This window comes from Neopelma chrysocephalum, unplaced genomic scaffold, assembly GCF_003984885.1.
Source record: "Neopelma chrysocephalum unplaced genomic scaffold, ASM398488v2 Primary Assembly neopelma1_194, whole genome shotgun sequence".
Lineage (NCBI taxonomy): Eukaryota > Metazoa > Chordata > Aves > Passeriformes > Pipridae > Neopelma > Neopelma chrysocephalum.
Genome location: NW_020897856.1, coordinates 574,327 through 602,219, shown reverse-complemented (window position 1 = coordinate 602,219; position 27,893 = coordinate 574,327). Strand labels below are relative to the sequence as shown.

General features: G+C 42.8%; 1 protein-coding gene across 6 annotated transcripts in view; it reads left to right on the top strand.

Annotated features, from left to right (window-relative positions):
* Positions 1–27,893, top strand: part of FGD3 (FYVE, RhoGEF and PH domain containing 3) — a 106,831-nt gene that overhangs the window by 20,071 nt on the left and 58,867 nt on the right. Inside the window, exon 1 of one of the 6 annotated variants that reach the window (XM_027702725.1) lies at positions 8,802–8,972. The exons of 3 other annotated variants lie outside the window; for them this stretch is intronic. Coding sequence is in view for 1 of the 3 variants with exons in the window: in XM_027702721.1 (XP_027558522.1) it covers positions 9,136–9,148 (13 nt within the window). In the remaining 2 variants the exon portion in view is untranslated. Of the gene's footprint in view, positions 1–8,801; positions 8,985–9,120; positions 9,149–27,893 lie in introns of those variants that run through there. 2 more of the 6 variants (XM_027702723.1, XM_027702721.1) reach the window with 2 other exon arrangements.

The following is a 27,893-nucleotide window of genomic DNA, read 5'->3' as shown; positions in this document are numbered from 1 at the left end:
TGCCCAGACTAAAAACACATCCTCACCTCTCTTTCACTTAGCCCATGTCTCATACCTGGGTGATACATTAAAAGAGAGGAATTCCACATCTGATGGCACAAAAGCCAAGCTGGGATGAAATAGTTTACAGGCCATGGTCTACATTTGTTATGTTCCTTGCTGCCCCCCATCCTTCCTTTCCATCTGTTCCTCAAATCCTTTATTTTTCACTTTCCCTGTTCCCCCTCCCCCTCCTTTTCTGATAATGTTCATGGTCACTCCTTTGTTCCTCTTCAGTTTTGTCTCAAAACCCCATAAAAGAATTATACTGAAAACACGAAGCAGTAATTCTGAGACAAATGGAGCTTTTAAACTGTGTGTTCAAAAGAGATTTGAAATTAAACGAGGGGAGTTTATGCATCCCTAATTAGAGGCAAAGCTAAGCGAGCATGACAAGATTTATTGATGATAAACCTCAGTCCTGTTTAAACATCTGTTGAAGCTCAACTTAATAAATGACAGGAGATTATTGCTGCCTCAGATGCAGTTCCTGGGTGTCTGTGGGGCTCTGGACGAGCTGCACTGTGGTGTTTTTGTGGGACCAGTCCCAGCAATCCTGGGGCTCTGTCTGCTGTGTGAGGTTTGCTGCAAGAGTCCAGATAGTCCCTTGTTCTCCTTAAAATCAACTTGTTTCATTACCAAAAAAAAAAAAAAAAAAGATTAAAAATCTTCTCAAGGTGTACTACTGAAGGGGCAAAAGTTGCATAAAACTTAATTATTTTTTGTGGGATTCAAGAGGATCCAACCAGCTCCTGAAGGCAGGCAGAAGGCTGCAGGGTTCCAAGAGCAGCAAAGTACTTCCCTGAACGTGAACTTGAAATTACTTGTGCGGAAAATCGCGTTTTACAGGTTGAGGGGGAGTGGAGCAGGACACCGGCCACGAGGTGGTTCTGTGCAGTTCTGGTTTAGTGCTGTGGGCATTAACCTGAGGGCAGGGGTGGTTTCTTTGACTCTACAGCACACCCACATTTTCTCACTGTGGGGAAACTTGGGGCTTCTGCCTTTTCTAGCTTCGCTTGTGCCCTACTTTTTTGCCTCTAGTCCAACAGGTCCAAGTTTTGCTTTGTTTTGTAACCAGTACTGCAGTTTTCCACCTTGTCCATACAGACATCCTCTTTTTTTTGATATTCATTTAATAATATGGAAAGATACTTCCTTGAGAAAATGTTGTGTTTTTTTTAAGCCAAGACTGCATTGCCAAATATTTGTCTGAAGGATGTCATTAGTATGGACAGAACAAACGATAACCAGCCCAAATCCAAACTTCTTGGCAGCAAACTACAACAAAGAGCTCTTTGGACTGTCTTGTGCTAAACGTTTAAACCCGTGTGAGAGGCTGTGCTTAAAAGAACAACACTCAGAACAGAAGTCCTGGGTGCCATAAAACAGGCAAATTCGTGCAAGACAAGCGCCTTGTAACCTTGTTCCTCAAGCCAGGATGTAGTTTTGTGGCTATTTGAAAAATAAAAGAACAAGAGTAAATCCTTCTCCTGCAAGTTTTGAGCTTGTTCTGTGTCCAGAGCAGCTCAGGCCAGGCTCTAGTCACAGAGAATTGTTGTGCTCAGTGCCCAGAACAGCAGCTGGCAAAAATCAGAGAATTCAGTCTCTTGATTTGTCTTTCTTTGTCTGGGTCCCTTCAGCAAAAACTTGCGAAATCTCAGCTGGAAGGAGTTTGAATTTCTGTAATTGATATATTATTTCATGTCAATGGAAATGTTACTTCATTAAACGCTTCGGGATTTTTTTGGCATTTCTTTTTAAACACCTTTTGTATAATAAGATTATTATTAAGCTTAATTAATTATGATTGAACACATTACAGAATCCAGGATGAAGGCTTTAAAAACTACAGGCTTGACTTGTTTTTAATTTTGCAGATCTTTGTACAGGCACTGATTTTTGATCAATGCAATACGGAAATTAATGGGATTTTGTTAATTTATTTTTTTTTTAATTTGTATCTATGCAGTTTTAACATTTCCCTTGGTGTGGAGCAAGATGCATAGATTTGCTGTGCCAGGCAAGTGTGCTGCTGCTGGTTCCTGGCAAGGAAACTGGAGCATTTTTACCTCTTAATCCTGGTAGAGAAATGAGCAATTGAGTGAATTGTAACTTTCTCTTTACAGCAAAGGATAAATTGAAGGGGAAAAGTAAAAGAAAAGACTTCTGCTTTGTTTTTCATGAGAGCATACATACGTACAGCTAATTGCAAAAGCTTGGGATAAAGCCTTGAATGTAAAAGCTTTTTTCATAAATCAGAAGTACAGCGACAGCCCATATGAAAATTGCCGAAATAATCACGGGCTCTTTGTTACTGTGCAAATTTCCACAGACTAATTTTTTTCTTAACACCAAGTTTGGTGTCTCTGAATTAATTTGAAAACAGATCAAGAGAAAGCAGAAGACCTCTGGGTCCACTTGGGTGTTTAAGTAGAGGACAGCAGTGTAGTGTTCTGCCTGCCCCAGTGGGAGATGCTGAACTGAGCCCAGACCCAGTCTCCTTTTGTTCCCCTGTGCTGGGCACTGGTGAGGCTGCACCTCAAATCCTGGGCTCAGTTTTGGCCCCTTACAACAAGAAAGACCTCGAGGTGCTGGCGCATGTCCAGAGAAGGGAACGGAGCTGGGGAAGGGTCTGGAGCACCAGGAGCAGCTGAGGGAGCTGGGGGGGCACAGCTTAGGGAAAAGGAGGCTCAGGGGCACAGGAGCGTGGAGCCGGGGGGGGGGGTCAAGCTCTACTCCCAGGGAACAAGGGACTGGGGCAGAGGAAACAGCCTCAAGTTGCCCCAGGGAAGGTTTAGATTTGATACCAGGGAAATTTTCTTCACCGAAAGGGTGGTCAGGCATTGGAAGGGGCTGCCCAGGGTAGTGGTGGAATCCCCACTCCTGGAAGTGTTCAAAAAATATTGATGTGGCACTTGAGGACATGGTTTAAAGGTGCTGGGTTGATGGTTTGGACTTGATCTTAGAGATCTTTTCCAACCTTAACAATTCTATGATTCTGTTGCAGGGTTCTGTCACCTTTAGTCATGAAAAACAGGCATTAATTCAATGAAACCTTCCAATTTTTTTGGCTAAGACTGCTGTATTATGGGATTTGGATGGGAATTGGGCCTTTTTTAGGGCACCCCATATTTACACTTTTAAAGACACGGTTTCTGTTCTGGATAATATTACTTTGATAAAAATCTCTGTATGAGCCCACCTGCCTCTTTCTATGTGCCAGTGAATACCTTTAAAAGCAATTTTTAATGGAGTTGTGAAAGTCAGTCCAAGGCTCTTCTAATTGTGGAAGACAAGACCTTTTTCAGCTGTTAAACCTTGTATGGCAGCAGTGGGATGACCCTGCTTCAGCGTGGCATGAAGAGGAACAGGTCCTTTGAAAGACTTGAAGTTTTGCTTGGAAGCACCGATTTAAATCTGATTTCTTTGCAAGTACACTTACTGCTCAGTGCAGCTGAATCCAAAAGGGATAATACTGTGTTCTTTTTACTACTTCTTGCATGAAATGCTATTGTGGTAGTAACTTCTCTGCACGGTGTCTGTCTCTGTGTGCTCCTTCACTTTTGTTTTTTCCTGCAGAATTGCATATTCTGTTTGTGTTGGGCTGTGACTAATGTAGCCAGTGATGTTCTGCCAGGTTCTAGCAGGGGATTCCCACAAGAATTCCCCTGCCTCTCCCGTGTGCCAGCAAGGAGTTGTGTGCACCAAGAACACATGCACTTCAGTTATGTATTTTGTGGAGTGGAATAACAAAGGCTCATATTTGCTTCTTTTTGTCTGAAAGGATGCTACCAGCTCACTAACTGGTGCTGGAGGGGGGTTAGCCCTGTCCCAGGAGCCTGGAAGGACTGGACAGGAGTCCCTGCTACAGTTCTGTTCCTGCTGTGAAACCTTGGCAACACTTTCCTCCCCCCCCTTTCATTTTCAAGCATACTTTGTTTGAACTGTGAACAAAGCCTGTTTTTAGTAAGTATTTGTACAGTTCCTGTCTCTCTGAGCCCTGCTTTCCTTTGGGACCGTTGGGTGCTTTTGTAGGAATAATAAAATTAAAATTGGACACCACTCCAACAAGCTGCTATCAAAGTGCTCTCACCAAGAGCAGGCGCTGCTGTTCCACATCCCAGAGCTTCCAAAAAACATGTGAGATCCACAGAAATGTAGATGGCCAGTTAGCTACATCATATGTATACAGATATCCAGCTAATAGCAGAGATTCCTTTTCCTCACTGATGATTTCAGAACGTTCCAGAGCCGAGGGCAATGTGCTGCTCCTGTGCACTGTCTGCTGTGGCAGCAGTGACAGGAGTTTTGGGAAGAAAATTGTTCATTGATATGTTATTTGTGAGTACATTTTTATTCCTACTGCTCTGAAAGAGATGAGGCATAAAATTAACCATGAACAATTACTATAACAGCAGCTAACTGCCTCTTTGTAAGTTTGAAGTTATTAAAGGGAATGATTGTCAAGGTGTACATATATACATACATGTATGTGTATAATGTATGGATCCATGTATGTATGTATTAAGGATTATATATAAAAATTTAAAAAGAATTGGCCTGGCTCATGCTCTTGCTAAAGCTGTGCTGTGTTATGCACCATTCAAAGCACACAACTGTGGTTCCCCTCACACAAAGGCTATCTTTGTTTTTTGGGTGAAGTCATGGTCTATTTTAAAACTCTGTGTTTTAATAATGAAGTTCCCTGGAAACCGGAGGAAATGAGACCATGAGGTTTTGTCCTGATAAAAACCAAACTGGAAATTGCAAAGTCAACTGTGAATAAATGTGCATGTCATAGTTTATGGTTTCAACTTTCCAGTTTTATTCCTCTTTTCGAAATGTTTCAGAAGCAATTACAAAGCTCCCATCAGTGACCTCACAGAAGGACGTTCTGCTCGCTTTCAAAGCGTTTTCTGACAGTGGAGATAAAATGAGAGGGGGGAAAAAGGCACTTCACACCTTTCATATTTGTTTCTGACTGATGTCATTGAATTGAACTTCCCGAGCTCCTCGTGCTCCCCTCTGTTCCTCACTGCATGCCAGCCCTGCTCTGGATTTTCTCCTGATGTGGTTCCAGAGCAGAGCGCTCTGGGGACACTCAGCCTGAGGCTGAAAGCCTCTCAGAAGTGTTTGTGCTTAAAGGATGGTCAGCACTGCCTGTCTGTTGTTGGTGCTGATAACAGTAATAATAACCTATTATTAGTACAGTAAAATTTATACACTTACTGGAAATGTGGTATGAAATGGCTGCATCAAAGATCTCTAAAGACCCGTTCATCTGGCTTTATTGAGGAATATTTTATTTTGTTTTAGTAGAAAAACTACCCAACTAAACTAGATGAAGTTATTTGGGTGTTTAATCTTCTTCTGACACCAGTGATTTAAACCTCTTTTTTTTTTACTGCAGGATCTTAAGGGGGAGATTATCAAATAAGTTGCAGAAATTTGTATGACCAGGGCAAATTTTTCTGTTTAGTGTGTTTAAGCTTAAAAAAGCAAAGATGCTGAGCTCTGAAAGGAATGTATTTTGGCAGCAGAGGTGACTGACAGCAAAGCTACTTCCATTTTCTCAACAGTTACTTGGTTCTCATAAGTTTCTCTTGCAACTGAACAGTGATAAAACCCCCTTTGCTGGCTTAATGCCACCAAGGAAACACTATGTGGATTGAAAAGATTGTGTTTTAGAGGTGCAATGCCTCTGTAGTGATTAGAGATGCAGGAGGAAATAACAATTGATAAATACTTTTTGAACTGCCATTCTAAAGCAGCAGTAGGGTAGCACCTTTAAGCCTTGTCAGTGTATATGAGGAATTTTCCTGCTGCTACAGGAGAAGGAAATCCTGGACATTGGCAGATGTGGGGCTTAAAATGTTGAAAACTTAAGGAGAATTGTGAAAAGTCATCTTTTAAAAAACCACTCTGGTTTCCTTTTCAGGTGGCTTGGATTTAGGTTGAAATATGTGGAAAACCCGTGTGGCTCACAAAAGCACCCTGAGTTTTCTGTCTGCCCACACAGCCAGCTCTGCACGAGAGAAAATGGTAAAATTACATATTGCAAACCACAGAGTGTCCCCAGATGTACCAGGTTCCTCTATAAATCTCCATTTCCAAGGGCTAGTGTACCATTTCACCTTTAGTGGTGTTATTTGGGGACCAGATAACATGGTGTGCTTGTGCAGCTTTCACACAGATTAGCTGTTGTAGTGGTTTTTTTTTTGGTTGGTTATTTAAAGTTATTACACAATTCAAAAAACCAAGGCTCTTTTACTTGTGCCTTTATGGCTTGAGCGATTTATTGCATCTTCTGAGGGTTTTGGTGGGTTTTTTTTTGATTTTTGGTGCATGCAGCTACTGACAGTATGAAAATACAGCAGTGCAAGTGTCTGCATCAGATATCAGTGTTGCAGGTGGGCAAGCTGACTTCTTTCCTTTGTTTCATTGGCAGGTTAATGTAGTTGTCACAGCATTAAAGGATAAACAATTAACAGGTTCCCTGTTTTCTGGGTACATGATTTGAAGTGTTAGTTTATCCTTAACAATGGCCTCTTTTTTGTTTTTTTAAATCATATCTCTGTTCTTCCAATAAGAGGTTATCAGTCATCGAAAAGCTCCCAGCAAGCACGGGATTAACTCTTCATTTCTTTGCATGTGCACAATTCTGATAAAAAGCTTCAAGAAGATTACAGCAGGATCACATAGTAAGAAATACCTAGTCACTTGTCAGTTTGTTCCATTTATTATTTTGCAATGAAAGACTAAAGTCTGCTTTTCCCCCTCAGCTTTGCACATGTGATACCTTGCCTTGTTACTAGGAGACAAGGTATGATGTGTATCATGTGTATATTCCTCTCCTGGAGGAGTTTTAGCCACGTAATCACAGGAATGTTGGCTGGTCAGTCTATTGCTGTTTAGCTTTTAGAAAGTCTAAAATCAGTGATGCTTTTTTGTTTGTCCAGGGAGGCTTTGAAGAAATCTCCTGGCTGCCCTTCCCAGACATGCCTGTATATGTGTGATTTTTGTATACATATAAAAATAAATGTATTTTTTGAGTTTTGATAATCAGTATATGTTCTCCCTGAAATTTCTTGGCCTTCTGCTCTGCCTCAGTGTTTACCTTTGTCTCTCCCTGGCAGCTGCCTTTTCAAGAAAAGAATAATCCATCTGAGCTGCTCCCATGTGAGTTCTCCTGCTCTTGTTGAGCTTCCTTGCTAGTCCATGGTGTGGCTTTTAATCTGGTTTCCTGAGGAACTGGGGTTTATGCATTGTGCTCTGTCCCTCCTTGCTCCTCAGGGTCATTTCAGAGCAGGTTGAGAAAAGGGATAAAGAGCTCCAGAATAATTTTCTTCTTTTTCCTTTCTGTTTTCCCAAAAAAAAGCATCAGGATGGCAGCTGCCAGCTGGACAGTGGACACTGCACTGGTCAGTGCTTGCTGCTGCTGGGAGAGGGGCACAGTGGAAAGCTGGCATGGTGTGAGGGGATATGGCCAGAAACATGTAAGACCAGGTCAGGTGAGCCCTGCAGAGCTGCTCCGTGGCTTTTGGCTGCAGCAGGATTGAGCTGCTCCGGTTTCTGGCTGTTGGGATTTTTAAGCCCTTTCAGCCCTTCCCCGGTGCTTGTTTGTAGCAGTTGCTGCTTTGTGGTGCTTTGCTGTCTTTGCATTGGCAGATTTAATTCTGCTCTTCCTTAAGTTTGTGTAGGAATTGAGATTTGGCTGTGAGTGAAACTTTCTGTGGGTGGTTATAAAGACGTGAGGGTGAGGGCACCTGGAGGAGCCTGGGAAAGCAAGGAGAATCCCTCTGTGTGATCTGGGTCCCTTGTGAGCAGCAAAACCAATTTTTACGGTGGTATCATAACATCAGACTTGTGTTTTATTTGTATTAGAGTTTTTGATTTGTGGGCTAGTAAAGAAATGTTGAAATTGTATTTGGCTGGGGAGGAAAACAGGTAGAAGTGTGTGGGTTGGGCTGTTTGCTTTCTGTTTTGCAGGGAGATGGACCTTCCCTCTGGGGTTTTTCCACTCATGGACCAGCAGTGTGTTTTCCATATGTGTAACTGTAATATTACTTCATCTTCCTGCTGTGAGATGATGATGTAAAAAATGTGTTTTCATAATTTTTTTTCTTCTCTGAAAGAGAAGATGCTCTTGCACAAGCTGCATATTGTCAGCTCAGATTAGGGCAGAAGTTGCTGCAGTGAGAGAAGTCAGGAAGGGACCTGGTTTAGGATATTTCTCCCACCAGTTCTCCCCTGGCCCCACATGGGTAGGAGATATCAGCCACTTCTGTCGGGGCACTGGGATTGGTTTAACAACAGGCTGATGCTCCTTATGAAGCCTTCCTGAAACTAGACAGCCTTGCAACAGGTTCCACTTTGTCAACCAAGTTTTAATTGCAATTGAGCAGTAATTCCCATCTGTGCAAATTCCAGTATGTAAATAAAGTTTCTTCAGCTCCTCTTTGGAGGGCTCTTACACCGTGATTATTTCAACCAGCGTCCCCCCAACATCTGGGGGAAGTTTCGTGCATTTCAACTCAGTGAAATTTGGTGAAAATGAAAGTAAGTGCAGGTGAAATTAGAGTAGTAACAGTAAAGCACATTTTCTTCTCCTGGAGTAGAGTCCCACGCAGCCTGGCTTTAGAGAATCTCCACCGAGTAGCAGCAGTTGCCATCAGAGAAGCCCCCTCCCCTTCCCACATTTATTTCCATGGTAACCCGGGAAAGGCATTCTGCAGCCTCAAAACTACTTTTGCTCTTTCATCATGCAAGCTGGCATTGTCAAGGGCTGAGTGTATTCCTACAGCTTTGAATGAATATGAAAAAAAAAAAAGGGGGGGGCGGAGGCCGAAAAGCCTGAATTTCGCCGGGCACTTCTGATTTGGGAGGCCCCTGCAGCGGGACAGAACGGGCAATCTTCGAGTGACCTGGTGTCCGTACGTGGCTTAGTAAGGACAAAACAGCCTCGCTTGGTGAAGTGCTGCCAGGGGAGGTTGGGGGTTCTGGGGATGCCGTGTGCGGGGGGCAGGTGGCGGGGCTGGCTGTGCATGCTGTGCTCGCTGTGCTCTGCTCCGGTGCCGCTTGCTCACGGAGCCCTTCATGCTTTTTTCAGGTATCCTTTAGAAAATGGTGTCTCATTACAAAACTGTGCTTGTGCATCAGCCTTTTCCTGCTGTGCGAGGGGAGGCTGTTTGGTGGTGGTGGGTGCGAGCGATTTAGTGGTAGTAGAGCGTTTGCTGCGTTTCCGTGCAGCTCCATAATGAGCCGTATTGATTTTATGCTTTTTAAAACCCGTATTTATGCGGCATTTGCGTGTAGATGTTGAGAGGATTTTATTCTGTTTGAGCTGGCTGAGGTCGTCTGCTCTCTGTGATAAACATGTGGAACTGGTAGTACTTGGTAAAAGAAAACCAATTGCTTGTAAACAGTGTCTGCAAATGGGAAGGAATGAAATGATGTTCTAAGTAATTATTTTTAAATATTCTGAAGCTGGTCCAAGCGTGGTCAGAAACATTTCAAATAGCATCCTCGTCTTGTATGATAAATGGATTGGACAAATTAATAATTTGAATTTTCTGCCGATGCCTGCTTCCATGTTGTCTGAGTACCTGATTCACAGTGCAGGGAAGGTATTGATTAAAATATATCGAGGGTGCTGCCTGATCAAAGGATTTAGGTTGCCGTTTGAGTGGCGTGGGACAAGCTGGCAGGATTTTTTTTCTTCCTTGCATTATTTGGTTGGGGAGGGGTGAAAATGTAGCTTTTTTTCTAAATGTATCTGAAGTACATAATGACTGGGGAGTCACCATGACAACACGGGGACCTGGATCAGGCTTTTCCTCCGTGCCTTTTCTGTTTTGTTGTTTTTTAAACATTTGCTATTTAGGCATTCTCTGAGCTATGTTTGAGGGAGTATCTTACAGCTCCTGTTGCTATGGGACTTTTAATGATACCCAGCTCTTAAAGAAAATGATGTTTGCAGGATTTTCTCTGATTCAGCTCAGTCCAAAGTATATGATTTGCTGTACAATTAAGGTGGGATCTAAGCAAGGACATAAGCACCTCCAGAAGGAGTTAAGGGTCTGCCTTCCCACAGTTTTGGCACTGCAAATCTGAAAACATCTGCTGAGCTCTTCCATGCTCTTGGGGCTTCTTGTGTTCTTCTGGTGTTCCCATGTGGGACAGGGAGCCTGGAGACTTCTGAAAGGTAATATTTTGGGGTGATCCAGCTCAGGAATCTTGCAGATGACTATTTACTTTGGAGAGTAGACATCTTACCTGGAGATCTCTCCCTCAGTGCTGTCTTCTGCCTCCTCTTGGCAGGGTTTCTAGGGTTGGAGAGCAGGTGCTTGTTTTAGACTTGTAACAGCAGCTTGTGTAATCGATAGTGAATTTAGTGGAATTACAAGTAGTAGGAGATGTTCTGTGGAGGTGACATTTCAGTGTCAGCAGAGGAGGGTAGTTATATACTTCTACATTATCATCATACTTCTTGATGGGGAAAAAACCTCCACTGTAATTTGGGTCAATGGAAGTAAAAATCACAGCAGTTGTCACTTGTGCCTATGTAAACTTGGAAGGAAAGTATGGTTTCTGTGACATTTTCTGAGAACATATGGATTACTTGCCCTTATGGCAGAGCTGTGAGATGTTTCAGTATTGAGGCCATTGAAAAGTAAGTCCAATGTGACAGTGACTTTGTCTTATTACACTGTATCCTGACATGAGAACGTGAAGAACCACGTTTTCTTCTTCACACCCATTAACCTCATGTTTTGTTTGCTGCTACATGACTAATATGATGACTTCTTTTAATTTGGAAAAACGTTGAGTTCTGTCTAATGCTGGGGCTAAATTTTCAAGTCATGTTTAACAGGAATTATCTGCAGCTGGGTAGGATTGTCTCCTTTGAAGAACCGCCTGCCTACGTGACACGGCCTATTTCCCCTTTTCCTCAGTGTTACCTGATGTTATCATTTCAAATATAGCAAATGTGCAGAAAATCCAGTCCTTTGGAAATTCAGCTCAAGTACCTTGAGAAAATATTTCGTTTGAGCCAGAGGCTCAAACAGTGAGATAAATCCATGATGAGAAGAACAAGTAAGAGCAGGAGCCTGGTGGAATTAGGTTATACAGATTTTTGTGTTTACATACTTTGCTTTCAAGATTGTTACAGTTAGGAAACATAATGCTAGAGGCAAAAACTTGAAAGTCGTGAATTTAGGAGCAGTTAAAAAACAAAATAAACCTAAATTTACCCTTCCCCTCCCCCCTCAAAAAGCCCAATGACAAACAACAAAACAAACCCCTTCTTATTCCCAAGGTGAGAGTCGAGCTTGGTGCTGTAAGGAAATCCAAACCTCTAATGTATGAAAATCCAATGGGGATAGGGCAGATTGACACTGGTGATGCCATTACAGCATTCTTGGTACTTAAGGGTCCCGGTGGTAGAAATGAGGCTTTTTACTCCCCCCACTCTCAGCAGTAGTGCTCTGAGAGCTCAGTGACAGTCACCTGAAATCAAGGCATTTGTATTTTGGTTTCTCCTATTGCCAATTTCTAGGTGGGGAAAGGAAAGAAAAGAGTGTGTGTTTCACTCCTAGAAAACAGGATTAAATTAATTTGTGGTATTTTATTAGGAACAACCTGGTTTTGCCGTGTGTCAGAGACTGGCACTAGCTTGCAGTGTAATCCTGCTTCTTGGCCCTTCCCAGTAGGTGGGGAGTGTTGGTGTACGGGCTGCCATGAAGGACTGCACCCAAGACTGAAAAACTCTTTCCAACTTACAGGGTCCCACTCATCACCCCTTCAAAAAATTGAAGACTCCATCATACTGGATAAACTCACACCTCAATGTTAAAATTGAATTCTGTTTCTATAGAGCTGTTGTTCTTTGCCTCACTCCCCCCTAAAAGAAGTTTCTGCCTTTGCAAGTTCCAGCAGGAAACCAAAACTGAGCTTTTTCACTTAAGCCTGGGATCAGTTGAAGTTTAATTTCCCCCATAAATGCAGATGTGGCAATAAAAAACCCTTACCACAAAAATGGTAGAGGTCTGGAAAAAACACTTCACTGAAAAAAGCTCAAGGTCTTGACCCCTTTGGTTATCAAAGACAAGCTGGTTTAACTTGGGTTGTATTTAGTGAATGAGTGGTAAGAATGGCATGGTTTCAGAAGGTGGGAAGATCAAATTAGTTATTTTCCTTGTCATGTTGACTTTGCTGTTAAGAGGAACAAACAGTTTTTGACTATTTCTCTCAATACTGCTGATTCCCAGTGACAGTATTTTGGTGCAGAACAAGAGGGTTTGATATTTTTTCCATGCCATGAGGCAATAATAATGGAGACAAAGTGTTTCTGCTTGCTGGCCAGTTGAGCTGCAGTAAACCATGTCATTCCCAGAGTTTTGCAGAGCACAGGACCTGTCAGAAGAGCAGCCCTGCCTGTGGTGCCACCCCAGGAGGTGTCTCCGAGCCCAGTTCCACATTCTGCTCCCTGTGGTCTTGCTGGCTCCCACCCCGAGTGCAGCTTTCACAGCCTGTGCGTGGGATCAGCTGAATCGACTTGGAGTTGGGTCAATTTATTGACCTGACAAAAACCTTCTAACCAAGAATAATTTAGTTTGTGTGATTGAGGGAGCAGGGCAGGATGACTCTTTCAGTGGCAGGATGTTAAGTGGGGTATAAAACTTACGGTAGATGAGTTGGAGGGGGAAAATCCTTCAGGCCTGGCTTCAGTCCATACCTGGAAGGTGTGTGCCCTTCCACCCTGCCCCCACCCACGTGGCCTGAGACCCCACAATGGAGCACTCACCAGACCACCAGGGGAGAGACGGACGAAAGAGGAAGTTTATTGTGGGATAGGGGTTTATACAGCTCTTGGGAGGGTCAAAGGGGACCAATCACAGGTGAGGGGTCTTGCAATCAGGTAAGGAGTTTACAGCCAAATAAGGAAGGGGTTAACAAAGGACCAATGAGAGCACCTTGGGACATCTTCCCAGGACACTCCTGCCTGAGAGATAAGGGGTCACACAGAAGGTATGGGAAAGAGCAGTGACTCTGCAAAAAGCCATCTTAACACGTGTTTAAACAACATTAAAAACTTCTGATTCACCAGTCCATCTTTGGCAGGACTTTTTCCATACATCCATTGCTACATCAAACAGCACCATTAGTCCCACCACCTGTATCTTGCAGCTGTGCTGAACTCCGTCCTTTGGCACAGGATTTACCACTTCTTTCTGCTCTAGGGTGTTTAGTCTGGTTTGTTAAAATCTCCTTTTTTGGAAATACTCCTATGAGAATCAGAGTGAGTGGCGATAGGTACAACGCAGAGAAGACTGACAGAGCTCCCGTGCTGGTCCTGCCAGGTGTTGAGTTTCCCTTCCAAAGGAGCTGCCCAGTGCTCTTGTGTTCCTTCTGAGCAGCCTGGATGGAAGAATATGAAGGGCTTCAGGACTGGGCCCTTAAAGAGTTAAATGCACAGAAGTACTAATCAGTGAATATTTAGGTCATGGAGGACTGAGACTGGAGAAAGATGGAACATTACTGACAGCCAGGGGGTTTGTGTTGTAATGAACTGGAGAATATCTTCCATCTAGTAGTAACACCAGCTTTTGACTTTGTAATGGTGCTTCTTGTTGTGTTTGTGTTCTTAGTTGCACTGCTGTTGCTTTGCAAGAGGTGAGGTGTGCAATGAGTCTCCAAATGGGCTTTCTAGAACCATTACTCGTGTCCTTCATCATGTCCTGCAGCACTAGTTGGAGGTGACTTCCTTATAATAGCAGATATTTTGAAGATTGAATGTGGGTAATTTGTTGCCTTTTCTGAGGCAATGCTTACAAAATTCGGTGTCTTACTTTCTGCAGAGCTCTGACCCATAAACCACTTCTCAGCCATGTGGATAGTCCCAGTTTGAAAACTGTGGGTCAGTGTTTATGTGGTAGTGTTGCAACTGTGAGCAGTGCCCCCGAAATCCCTGGGATTACTCATGCTTCTGGCCATGTCCACAGTCAGGCTTGAAAAACTTCAATTTAGCACCCTGAGTAAGGGCTGCAAGAATTAGGTGTGGCCTGTTGTGTCCCAGAAGCTTGGTCTGACTGTGCTTGGCTGCGGCTGTACCTGGGTGAAACAGCTCTTGTCAGGGAGACTTTCCTTCAAGCAGAGCCAGGGTAATATGCCTGGAAAAGAAGAAGATTAGTGGAGGATTTTAAAGTGTGTTGTGAGAAGGGCTGGGTGTCAGTGGTTTGGAGAAGAATCCACTGAGCAGAGCTTACTGAAAATGCTACATCAGTGGGACTTCTTTTGTTTTATGGTTAGTGTCTGTATTTACATGGGAAAAGCAGGGTGGGAGTGAGTAAGGGACACTGAAACAGTGCTGTGGCAAAAATGGGACTGTATATCCAAAGGGCAAATATTTAGGTTTGGAAATAGGTTTATTTCATGTTTTTGTTGTGGTGTTAGAATTTGTAACTTGTCATTCAGTGAAAACTCTCAGTAATACACTTTTCTTTCCCCCTTCTCACTCGACTTGGCATTTCTGCTTGGTTTCTTGTCTGCCTCAGTAGAGAATTATCTGTATTTTGGAATGAATTGAGTCTTTTTCTTATTAGTGTGGAGAATTGCACAAACTATACTATTACCATCAATGTTCGAAGGAAATGAAGAGCAACTTTAGTATAGGTGTAAACCCTGAGTAGCTCCCACACCCTCCGAACTGATGATTAGAAAGGGACCTTAAAATGTCAAGGAAATACAGGCAATTCCATTAATTTGCATTAATATGCTAATATTGCCATTAATATGGTAGTTTCTTCTGGTTTCTTATACTCCCAGGGAAGAGGAATTACATGCTTTTTTAAACTTTAAGGTAAAACCAGATAACATACCCTTTTCTGTGTGCAACAGGAACTTGCACGTCTCCTACTTTCAGAATATTTTTTTTGCATGAGATTTAGCATGGGTCAATCAAGGAAGAGGAATTGCTGGTTAGACTAAATGGTGGAATCTTTGCACTTGAGAGAGACAAATTGTTCTCAAAATTCAAATGCGGCTGTAGGCTCTTGAAGCAAAGAGCTTTGAGAGAACCTTGAGGAGAGCTTTGAATCTGTAACCTTGATTTGAAAGATTGTTCTGTCTCTTCCATGAAAATAAGTAATTTCTACTGTATGGATTTTCTTAGCAGCAGTCTCTTGTGCCTGTTCTGAGCAGGCTATTCTGATATTCTGAGGCAGTGTTTCATTAACTTTTTTCTATTCTTCTTTTTAAAAAAGGAGAAATAGAATCTGACAATCTGGAGCCCTGAAATATTCGGTTGACAGCTAAATTAGCTAATGCATCCTACTTGGGGAAAGAAAAAAAAGGACCTGAGGGTGTTGGTTGATGAGAAGTTTGACATGAGCCAGCTATGGGCACTGACAGCCCAGAAATCCCCCTGTCCTGGGCTGCATCCCCACAGCGTGGGAGCAGGTGAGGGAGGGAGATTCTGCCCCTCTACCCCGCTCAGGTGAGACCCCAGCTTAGTGAGACTTCCCTGTGTCCAGCTCTGGAATCTCCAACAGCACAAGGATGTGGAGCTGCTGGAGCGAGTCCAGAGGAGGCCACGGAGATGCTCCAAGGGTTCGAACCCCTCTGCTCTGGAGCCAGGCTGGGAGAGCTGGGGGTTTCACCTGGAGAAGGGAAGGCTCCAGGGAGACCTGAGAGCCCCTTCCAGGGCCTAAAGGGACTCCAGGAGAGCTGGAGAGGGACTTGGGATAAGGGAAGAGAGAAGACTATTTCAAAGTAGGGAAAATCCTGGGTGTTTTTTTCCTTTATTCTTATGTACTTGGAAACTGAATAAAGAGCTCTCTCAAATAGCATGTGAATCTGTTGATTATATTAATGTGAAATGGGTTTTATTTCTAAGCCACTTAATTAAATCTAGGGGGACATTCAAGTCTTTCAGACTGTGGGTCTGCTGCCACTTTGAAATGTGTCCAGGGAGAAGGGCTGAACGCTGCAGGGTCAGGCAGCAGTGGGGTCTGCTGGGTGGGGTGGGGCAGATGAGTGGTGGGGGGAAAGGTGTCTTTACCTTAAAGAAAAAGAGGTGGTGAAAAAGTAAATGGTTTAAGAAAATGAAGTTGTGCATGTTGGGAACTTCCTACAGACACATTTTCTGCTCAAAACAGTGGTGTCCAGCATTGGCTTACCTTTGACTCAGGTACTAAATGGAGCAACCAGAGGAAAAAGGAAGGTGGAAGGTGTCAAAGGGATCCTTACCATGGCAGGGTCTTGGAACTAGATGATTTTTAAGGTCCCTTCCAACCCAAACCACTCTGTGATGATTCTGTGATACATCACAGTGTGTCTGTGGTGTTGCTCGTGGTTTTAAGAAATTCTTCAGAATAGCTGATTGAGAACCTGCGTTTAAAATGGGTAAGGTGTCCATCCTCATGTAATTTGTGTTGTGTTTATGGGTCAAAAATCACAGTTCAGTGGAAAAAAAGATAGCTGTATTGTGCCAATTAGGAGTTGTCCTGCTGAAACACATGCCAGCTGCCCTCCTGGATTTTGTGCTCATAAGGTGTGTTTGGAGGTCATCTCAGGAAAGCAAAGAAAAGGAAAGTCAGGACCAAGAACGCAAGTTTAAGATGTCACCAACTTTACCAACATATTTTCAGCGGTAAGGGAGGCAGAAAGAAGACATTGCATCTACTGGTAGGTGAATAATTCCTCTGATGGGTATGGACAGGTCCCTTGCTACATGTGAAGTAGTTCCCTATAACACTGAAAAATCTTAATTAAGGGGGAAAATGGAAGCATATTGAACATGTGAAGTGCAGCAGGTGTGACCATCAATCCTCTTTAATGTAAAGGAAGTTTGCCTTCAATAAAAAAGAGTATCTTTAACAGGACCTGCAGTAGTTGAAGTGTTTTTCCACGGGCTAGCAAGAAGTTACTACAGGATGGTGGCTGCAAATGGCATGATTGAGTCAGCCCAAAACAGGTTTGTGCTGCCAGATCCACCCGAGTTTATGGATTAAAATTTTGATGAGGGAAGTCAAAACATACGAAGAATTCTGATACATTGTTTGCAGAGATGAGGTAACGATACCTTTGCCATAAGTTTACTTGTAATAATAATAATAATAATGAAAATTAGACTGACATAAGTGAGTGGACTAATGATGCCACTTGAGGATACCAGAGTTCACGTGGTTTTATTAAGCTCTGGATGACCCAGCTCCCTTCATGAGTTTTCCACTCAAGTACTTAACTGTTTCTCAACACAGCTGTGCATGATGTAGGCAGGTAGATCTTGCAAGAATACTGTTTTTTCATGCAATGATAAAATACTGCTTTCTTGTTTATCCTTCACTGCTCATCCCACTATTAATACTTTCTTTGGGGGTGTACATTACATCCCTTCCAAGCTTGGTAATTACGTTGTCTGCAATGTCCACCCGGTGAGGGCTGTCTGCTGATGAATAGCTGCATTCTCTGGGACTCAAACTCACTTCAGTTCAGCTGTGAAAAATTGGATTTTGGATGTTAATTATCCAAACAAATCAGCAATTGGTTTAAAGCATTGTTAAGGACAAAGCAAAGAATAAATAGCTTCTGCAAAATATGGCATTGTGAATGGTACTGATCCTATCTGCTGTAATTTGCCTTTCTCCCTTTGAAAGCATTATGCAGGAAGAGGAGCTCAGCTTTTGGAGATAATTACCCATAGTGAATATGAGTACTAGCCTGTTTCTTCCTTGATATTAAAAGACAAAAGGAAAATTCATCATGTTGTTCTGTAAAAATAAACAAACAAAACCAAGCTAATTTAAACTCAGCCCGAGTCCTGCAGTCCTCGAGAGTTTTACCGATTTCAGTGTCTCTGTTCATCATTTTGTGCTGCACAACAAGTGTTGGCAAGGTGGGAAATCAGTGATTGGACTGTGCTGAAGTAAACTATGTACTGGGACGAGTTTGGGAGTTGATTTATGTCAGACTGGGGCAACATGTATGTACCAAATAAGTGTATAGATGCATATGCACACACAGTATTTAAACCACACTGACAGCAGCAATGAACCCAGCGCACAGATTTATTCTGGTGGTGACAAATGAGGTGAATGCTCATATAAAATGGGGTTTTGGTTTTATAACTAATGAGCATACCAGACATGTTTTCTGATACAACATCTTCAGCAGTTTGTTCATCTAAGAAATGCATGTAAATGGTTGTGTGACAGGTGCAAAATCATTAAACCAATTTTACCATTACCCTTTATGGTTTAATAGCCAAAGATTAGGGCCTGAATTATTTATGAATACCTTTCTGCCAAGCCATCTTGTTTTGTTGTCTTGCCTAATCGGATCTGCTCCCTTATCCCTTACCTGCAAAGTAAATCTGGTTTAGGAATAGGGAAGTGTTAATTCTTATTTGATTCTGGATGAGTGCTGATTGTGGGAGTTTTATTTTTGCTTAATGAGACTTCGCTCTGTTAAGTTCTTTAAAAGAAATTCTCGTTTTTATTGGAAAGCTGAACATTTGAAAAATCTCTCAGAGTTATTTCCACCACCACCACCATCCCCCGCAATTTAAACCTCTGAGTCAAGTGAGAAAAGAGAATTAAATGTAGCTTCTACAGTGCAAGATACAGAATCCATTTGTGCTCTTAGAGCCTGGACCTGTTCTCAGGTAGCCTGAAAATGTTAACTGACTTGGGAGTAGTGAAGGAACCAGTGCTGGCCTTTGATATGTTTCTATTGAAGTTGTGGGGGGAATAGGGGTGTTTAATTTTTTTCTCTTTTTTTTTCCATTTGTCCTAAATTAAGGGATGCACTAAACCAAAATAAGAATTTTAACCTAGTAAGAATGCAGGAATGCAACTCTTCGCAATCAAAATGTGGCAGAACAGTAAGTCACCGTAGCTCAGCTCGGATCCTCAGTTGTTAAAATGCGAGCTCTCAACCTGCCCCAGTTTTGAGATAAAATGTGTCAGTTTGAGGTTTCTTCTTGTCTCTGATCACAAAGGCAGTGCTGGTAGGTCTGAGGAGGAGGCAATCATTTGCTCAGCTGCAGTAACTGGGGGTGCCCTGTTAATCACAGTTTTTGGTGCTGCCAACCATCCCTCCTGCCTGGAGTTGGCATCAGAGGGGGAAGCAAGACAGTTGTTTTTTTTCTTGGTGTTAAATGTTTATAGGCATTTCTTCCCATTGCTTGCTGACCTCTGGAACGCTTGTTGATGATACCCATCTTATGGTGCAGTGTCAGGTGGAACATGGATTCGTATCTAGTGAAAATGCAATGAAAAAAATTATATTTAGTGCTCACTAGCTGGTGCCACCCTGGGGTGACTGCAGCTCTGAAAGGGTGCAAAGTGCCACCCATAGGCAAAATAAAGTACTAATTTCTGCAGCCATTTTGCAAGGGAAAATAAAGATCATCAAAGCAGGTTAAACAGGAGCAGAGTATTTCATGTTGTTGTTGGTTCTTACCTACTTATGCCCCTATGTGAGTCACAGGTTGGCCTTCCCTTTCCTCATTTATAACTCACAGTTATTAACTTTTTGTACTGTCTGTTTCCAAGCATCATCTGCTTGTTCTAGAGAGTTCCCTACTTACTGGTCTCCTTCCTTCATTGAACAAGGAAAAATTAGACACAGGAGAAAAAATTCAAGCTAGAATAAATTTCTAGATCACTCACTCCCTGCTTTTCCTGCTGCACCCAGACCCCAGGGAGGCCCAGTGCTATCCTTGTGGATCTGTGCTTCCCTCCCAGGACAGCCCGAGCTCTTTGTTTTGCAGAATGAGTGAGCCAAGGCAGAAATAAGTGTCCTGACTGTGTCCTCGGTGCTGGCTGCAGCCCCTTTGCCGAGGGGATGGGGTACAGTGTGTTTGTGCTGTGTTTGGGGTCTCTCAGAAAGGCTGGTTCAAGTTCTGCTCGCGCGGCTTTGCTGTGTCCTCTTGGGCTGTGATTCCAGAGGACAGGGCTTTCTAGTGTTTTATCTGTCTCTAAAATGTCATGGTGTGATCTAAGTAATAATGGGCTTGCAGCGTGGTGTATGTCCCTGGGGAGAGCAGCAGCTCCTGCCCCACTGTGCCTGGTCCCTGATGCCCAGATGGTGATGTCTCTTAATAGATTCGTTTGCATTCTCTTTGAACACCAAAACTGCTTGATTTCGAAACCTTTGCCACTTTAGACACAGTCATTAAGAACCCTACAATCTGCCTTTCAGGTGATTTTTGTTTGGTTAGTTGGTTTTTCTTCTTGTTGTTTAAAAATATTTTTCTTCCATATGCCACAACCCAGGAATTTAATTTAACGTTATCATCTGTATTTCCAACAGGTCTCTGAGTGGGTTGGAATTTTATGTTGTTAAATGTAATTGCAGTTTAAAATCTGTGTACACAAAAAGACAATGTACCGTACAACAGGTTTATGTTGAGAAAGGCATAGAGCACAAGATGCCCAGCTGAAGACTACTACATTCCACTAAGTAACTACTACTACTTCCATTAATCTTCCACAAGGAGTTGCATTTGATACAAAGAATGTGTGACTGGCTTAGTGTAGCAAACGTTGCATGGCAATCTTCAGTTCTTTTTGCATTGACAAGTTCAATTTGGTGACTACCCAGTACATGTTTTAGTAATCTTACAGTTCTGTACATGTCATTTAAAAACATCTGAGAATCCCAAACTGGCTGCTCTGTGAGGAGGAAGAGGGATCTCTTCAGTTAAAGGATGTTTTTTGTAGATACTGGGTTGGGAAAATAGGACTGTAGGAGTTGCACTCACATATCTAGGCAGGCAGAGAAGAGGAAATACTCTGTGAAGAAGAAATAATCTGTGACCAGAAACCTGGACAGATTAGCTTGAATTTTCCATTTGTTTCTAGTTTTATTCTGGTGGTTTTGTCACAAGGTGAGGTTGGGCAGGGCTTGGGGCAGCCTGGTCTGGTGGAAGGTGACCCTGCCCATGGCAGGGGGTTGGAACGAGATAGTCTTCATGGTCCCTTCCAACTCAAGCCACCCTGTGATTCTGCAACTGTGCATCTTGCAGTGAACAAAATACAAGATTCTTCCTGACCATTAGAGCAAATGAGCTTTTCAATTAAAAACCACCAGTAAACAATTATTTTGCTTGACAGGTGTGGCTTTTCCTCTGCCACCGTCCATCATAAAACCTGACTAGAGCATTCCCGTTCTGAGAGCCACAGCATTCCCAGAGCTTCAGCCAAGGAAAGCTGGAGGTCAGGGCTGGTCCCTCTGACTGTGTCTCTGTGGGTTGTGTGCAGGAAGGCTGAGGATTGAGGTGGGATGGTCCCACAGCACGTGGTGGCCCTGTTGCAGTGAGTGGTGGGAGGGACAGCTGGGCTGTGGGCACTGGGCCGTGTGCTTGGCTTAACCTAGAAATTGCCAGCAGCTTCAGCCGCCCTATTTGGGTTTTCTGAGGAGAGCTATCACTGCCCAGCGGGGCAGGTGAGGAGACATTGCTGGGTGCAGGCTTTGCATATATTTATGAATGCTTGATTTGGATATGGGGGGATGACACCTCGGCTCTCAGCATCTCCTAAGGAGCCTTTGTTTGTTTATGAGCAGGATTAACGTGGTTTAAGGTGCCTTTGGAGCAGTAACTTCGTGTGATGACAATCGTCATGTGTTTTGAGGGGTTGCTCATCACGTGCAGGAGGCAACCTCAGTGCCATGGGTGGGGACTGTGTGGCCAGTTGGTGTCACAGTTGATGGCCACCGATGAGTTGGTGTCCCCTGGTCACTCACAGGGTGGAGCACGGTGGGCTGGAGCAGAGCAGCAGGGCATGATCAGACTTTACTGCAATTCATGTGTGCGTGCGCTTGGGGTTTGTTTGTTTGTTTCTTTTCTTTTTTGAGAGGGCTCGTGGTGTCTGCTGACATTGAGCAGTGTGCTGCCAAGGAAGCACCAAGTATCCTAGGGAATTTGGAGAGGTACTAATGTTACTATTTTATTGTTTATTGATTGATGCTAACTCAGGTTCTCACTTTACGTGTAAAAGGCTCTGAAAAGGTGTCTTGTTCATCTCCTTGTGACCTGACCTTGGCAGCAGTTAAAGCTCACTGAAGCCAATATACCGTAATATATCTGAAAAAACTCAAACCAAACAAAAATTATTCATCCACAACCTATGATTGGATTGTGATGAAATAACTAAAATGTGCTTTCATTGCATATGGTGATTATGATACTCTTATGATTGTAAGCTCTTATGATTGTAAGAGCTCAGAATTCTAAATTCATTACAAGAGTCCTTTATTGTCTGAAATAATCTTGTAATGATATTTTATTTTAGTGGGTTTCTTCTACAGTGAAAATTCTTTGCATTTTTCTTAATAGCTTGTAAATTTCTGTAATGGCTTTATTTATTAAATCCCTCCAGTCATCCTTTCTCAGTAATGCAGCTTTACCAGCAAGCATGCATTGTATGCATTGAGACTTTTCCATCAATAAAAGAATAATATGGACTAATGATTCAGAAATTTCATGGAAACCAGTAATTATTGAGACAGTGACTGTCATATGTGCTGTTTTATGCAATAACATTTTAAACACAAATATTCAGACATCTCCTGTGCACGTAACATGGTTTATAATTATTCCTCTTAGCTGTACATATATATTTGAAAGTGCTAGTTGCCAGTTGCATTTCATGTAATGATAGACCCAATTCTCTCTTAGTTTACTTCAGACTTGAAAGCTGTCACCTAAGAAAGGGAAAATGTTTATTTTCACAGCATCAATCTGAATGCATATTTGGGGTTAATGGTCTGATTCTGAAAAGGTTACCTGTTTTATGTTCAGCTTGAGCTTCCAATTCCTTAAAAATTTCTTTAAAATCATTGCTGGCAGAGCAATGCAATTATGAAGTGTGATATGTTTTTTCTTCAGAATGAAGATCGAGCAGTCAGTCACAAGGATTGTATTATTTGTGATTTATAACTGTTGTCCCAAATAATAACCTGAGTGCTTGCAAAATGTCCTTGTTTTCACATCTAGTGATGATGGATTGGATGAAAGTACAATTATAGATAACAGGAGAGATGAAACGGCTGCTACAGATACAAGGAATTAACTGAAGTTTTGTTGGAAAACTAATACTAGTTCCTTTTACTGCAGCTTTCCTTTGTACTCTATGTTGCAGACATTTGAGCTGGTGTTACTTTCTTTGGAGCTTGCCAGACTGAAATAAATATAAAGGATGCTTTATCCTATTCTTTGTCTGCTCTGGGATCTGAAATAGTGGAGCCAGTTCAGTGCTTTTCTGTCTCTTCCACTTTATTTATCTGCGCGTTGTTCTCGTGAACACCTTTAACCTTTTCCAGGTTCTTTTTCTTGCTCTCACTTTGGACCTTGAAGTCTGTGGATCCTAGAGTGAGGAAGCATTGATTTAGTCTAAGGAGATGGTCGTGCAAGGGAAATAATGCTTTGCTCTCAGCTGCTCCATCTGCAGAGCACAGACTGTGCTTATGTGTCCCCTCAGAGTTGGAAGTGACGTGGAGTTGGACCTCAGGAGCAGCTGTGGGATAACCTGGGTGTGTGGCTCTCTGGTGGAGCAGGTGCAGAGACTGGGGCTGCAGAGATGGGGTAAAGATTCTGATCTATAGTCAGCTGAGAAGCCACTACAGTGGCCTGTGGGCCTTTGGTCCTCATAATACGCTGCTCAAAGTCTCCAAAAAGTATCCACTCACCATGGCTGGACTCCTCCACAGCTTCCCTTGCACTGACTTTGCAGTCACTCTGTGGGATTGCTTTGTTGGATATTTCCAACATGAGGAAGGCATCAGGAAATGGCACAGGACTAGGGATGCTTTTGCTTTCAGCCTCTCAGTGCTGTCCAGGCTCTTAAAGGCTTCTCCAAACTGTGACTGCTGCCGTGGCCCCACGTGGCACCCGATCATCCAGTCTGTGCAGCAGAGGGACCACAGCAACCTGTCTGCTCCTCTGCAGTTCCTGCCCGTGTTCGGCCTCATCAGTCAGAAGTAAAGTATTTTTTCTGCTTCCTTTGCTCAATAAAAGGGGTTTCTTACTGCTGAGAACCTTATTTATTGAGAATTTACATTGTTCGTTTGTTACATTTGTATTAAATGGGGAGGGATTATTATAGATGTCATATGGTAATATGTTTGTCCATGCTTGGAGCTGGTCGACCCAGGTTCTGAGCAGCCTGATCTGCTCTGCTTTGAACAGAGGGGTTGGACTGGGTGATCTTCCCAAGCCCCTTCCAACCTCAAAGACTCTGTGGCTTGGTCATTTTCTGTAAAAGCCTTAAACTTCAAGTAGGGAGTTACCCAGCCACACTAAGAGCTGAAATATGTTTTATTTTAGTGATTATTGTGAAATTGCTCTGGATTTTGAAATGTACAGCTCTGCTGTCAAAACAGTATAAAAATACCCACTGTGCTTTTCAATAATGAAGTTGAATTTTCTTGACTTCTGCAGTGTGGAGTGACAGCACGTTGAGGTCACACAGAAAAGATAGTCCTGCCCTGCAGAGTTCACTTCTGTAGCAAAGAACCTGAGCTAGGTTTACATACTTTTATTTAGTACCTAAATAAAGGCTTTTAAATGAGCAGAGGCTAATTATTGGTTAACTAAAAGTAATAAAACAATTCAAGATTATAAGAGAAAGCCAGTTGTTGGGACACTGTTGGATATGCATTATATTGCCATTAAATCTGAAGTGGAGAATAATTTTTACTCTCCTTGCTGGTTAAATGAGATTTTACACATTGCAGTGTGTGCCATTAAGAAGATGCACAAGCACATCAACTGAGCAGTGAGAGATCCTTGCATGCTGCTTTTGTCATTAGCAAAAACAATTTAATAAGCTTCTAATAAAAGCAGAAGTGAAGCCCATGAAGCATTTTTTATGACGTGGTTTTGAATGAAGGATGGAATCTCACTCATAGGACTAGATTGGACTGTTTCTCACCTTTGTGGCTGTTAAATCACTGGAAGGTGGGCAGTATAATTTTTTCCCCTCTTTTTCTTTCCTCTCCCTTCCCAGTTCTGAGAATTGGAGATCTGCCATCTTTCTCTTTGTTCTTGGGAGAGAATCCCAAGAGTCGATCACCAAGCTGCAGGTAACCTGAAAGGAACAAATTGAAATGGCCTTGGCTGTGATTATTTGTTTGTGATATAAATCTCTTTGGGTTTTTACAGTAATGGATTGTTCTGTGTTGTAATTTCTGTGTTAAAGCAGTACAGATGTGAAGTCTCAGGTGTGTTATTAGCTTGAAATATGTTCTTTGCTTTGCATAATCTGTGTAAATAATTTAGGATTCTTTCATCATAATGGAAAACCTGTTACTTGTCAAGGGAAAAGGAAAAAAGCAGGCTCTGTGCATCATCAGAGGAAATTCTCAGGAATGCTGAATAAGGATTCTGCCTGCATCCCTTCATGGAGGTCCAGCGTGTGCATCTTAGAGGAGAGGCCGCGTTGCAGACGTCTGGCATCACTGAGGGCTCTGGGGTTGTCAGATAGACAAAATAATAGCTTGAATTTAGGAAACCCATGGTGAGAATGCATTTACAGTTGCAGCTACACACTGCACCTCATGCTCAGTGGCCTTTTAGCTGATCTCTGGGGACACTGCGTAGGAATCAGACCGTTTTGTATGGGGTGTTCCCTTCTGGGACAGCTTACCCTGGCTAGGCATCCCCGTGTCGTGCAGGAGGCAGCCAGGCTAAACCTGGAGACCAGAGCTAAACTGAATTAATAACCAGAAAAAATGAGATGAGAAGCCAGTTTGGATGGGGAAGAGGCAGAGGGAGGGAAAGGTAAGTTGCAACGCTGATGCTGTGCTGAAGGACCCGACCCCACAGTGGTGGTGTGCAGGGCTCAGCCTGTGAGTCAGAGAAATGCCCCTGCTTGTGGTCACCTGGCTAGAACAAGAAGTGTGAGGGTAAAATTACAATGAGAAATGCTTGGCTGTAAATAAGATTTCCCTAGACAGTGTTCTTGTCTGTGTCGTGTGCTTACCTTAATTTTTTGTCTGGGCACGTTATCTGGCCAATACTCAATCCTGAAATCAGGAATAAATTAGGGAGGAGAGGCCATTATCTTCCATCTTCAATTAAAATTTTTTCAAAAGAGAAACGCAAAGCAAAACAAGGTCTTACGAATTAATGAATTCCGGGTTTCGTGTTAATTGTAATGAAATATAGGAATGCAAATCCAGTTCTCCTTCCCTCTTCTAAATTAGACACCTGCAACAACTTGAGCTGGACTTTGACATCTGGACCTTGACTGCTTCAGAAACTAAGTCTTGAAATCTGGTGCTGAAGTTAAACAAGTTCCTTTGCATTTGAGAACACAAAAGTAGGGCAAGACTTGTCTGCACTAAAGAGATGAGTCTGGCTGCTCATCTCTTCTTGCCTTCCTTTCTCTTGCAGAGGAACAGTGTGTGACAGCCCCGTCTGATGGCTGAATCTCCTGATGTGCACTGGGAGCAGCATTCTGGCAGGGCTTTTGTCACCTGCAGTGTCAGACTGGCTGACATCTGCCCCAGGCTCCTTCTCCTTTACTTTGTGACTCTTTATGCCTCAATCTTTATATGTCATTTAACCTGCTTTCCTTACGAGATGGAAGAATCTCAGGGGGGTTTTCTATTCTACCTTTGATCTTGGTGTCGCAGAAAGTTACTGTGCTGATTGTTTTAGCCTGGAGTAATTGAATTATACCGTTTGGGGGGGGAGAGTCAGCTAAATGCTTCCTCCAGAAGAATGAGCTTTTCAAAACCTGTCCATTATACTTTGTTAAATCACAGAAGTTTGTAACTGCCTTCCGGGTACGGGGAGTTGCTGTTCAGTATCCCCCAACTCTCTGTGCCTATATGAAGAGTGCACTGAGTGTAAATATTGAGAAAACTATAGCTAAATTCAGGAATTTACTTATCAGTAAACAGTCTCCAACACTAGGCTGAGAGAGAATGTTTTTTCAGATTGGAAGTCTGTTTCCTGTGTGCCTTGCATGAATGTCACTGGAGACTTGAAATTGTATTGCCAGAGTTTACAACCAGATCTATGAGTTATGTCCAAATTCTGAGATGTGACAGAAATGCTATTGCAAAGGTTACTGCTGGGCACCTGTATCCAACTCAGCTGAGAGAGGAAACCTACGGCCAGACTGATACAAATACAAACAAAATAAAAAGAATAACTTTGGTACAAGTTTGTCAGAGAACAAGCATGAAAGAGCTTGAGAGTTGCCACTTAGGTAGGTGTCAGTCTCTTCTCCCAGGTAGCAAGTGACAGGATGAGAGGAAACAGCCTCACCTTGTGCCAGGGGAGGTTTAGTTTGGGTATTAGGGAAAATTTCTTCATTGAAAGGGTGGTTGTGGAAGTTTGGACTTGGCTCCCTGCCAAGTGCTCAAGACCACAGCAAAAGGCTTCCCTCCCCCTTATTATGAACACCGGGGAAGGAAAGGGAGGGGAAAAAAAACTACCAAAAAAACCGAAATAACAGAACCAAAGCAGTATATATATTTACACTTATATACAGTTACAGAAACTATATACATATAAGAAAGAGAATCCCTTCCCCCAAAAAAACCCCCAGAAAAAAACCAGATATACGCGGCCAATAAAGAAGTAGCAAAATGAAATCTTAATACTTTCCTTAAGAAAGTAGAGTCCACACCACCGGATCTCTCCTCTCAAATCGGGAAGAAGCAACAGCCTCTCAAAAAACTCCCAGGCCTACACTCCCACGGGAGAAACCCGCCCACAGAGAGGTTGCTTTGCTTTCTCCAACTCCGCCGGAAGAGATCTACCTTCCGACTTCCTCCCCCCTTCTATTTATAGTTCTGCTTACATAAAGAATAGAATGGAATATTGGGATATG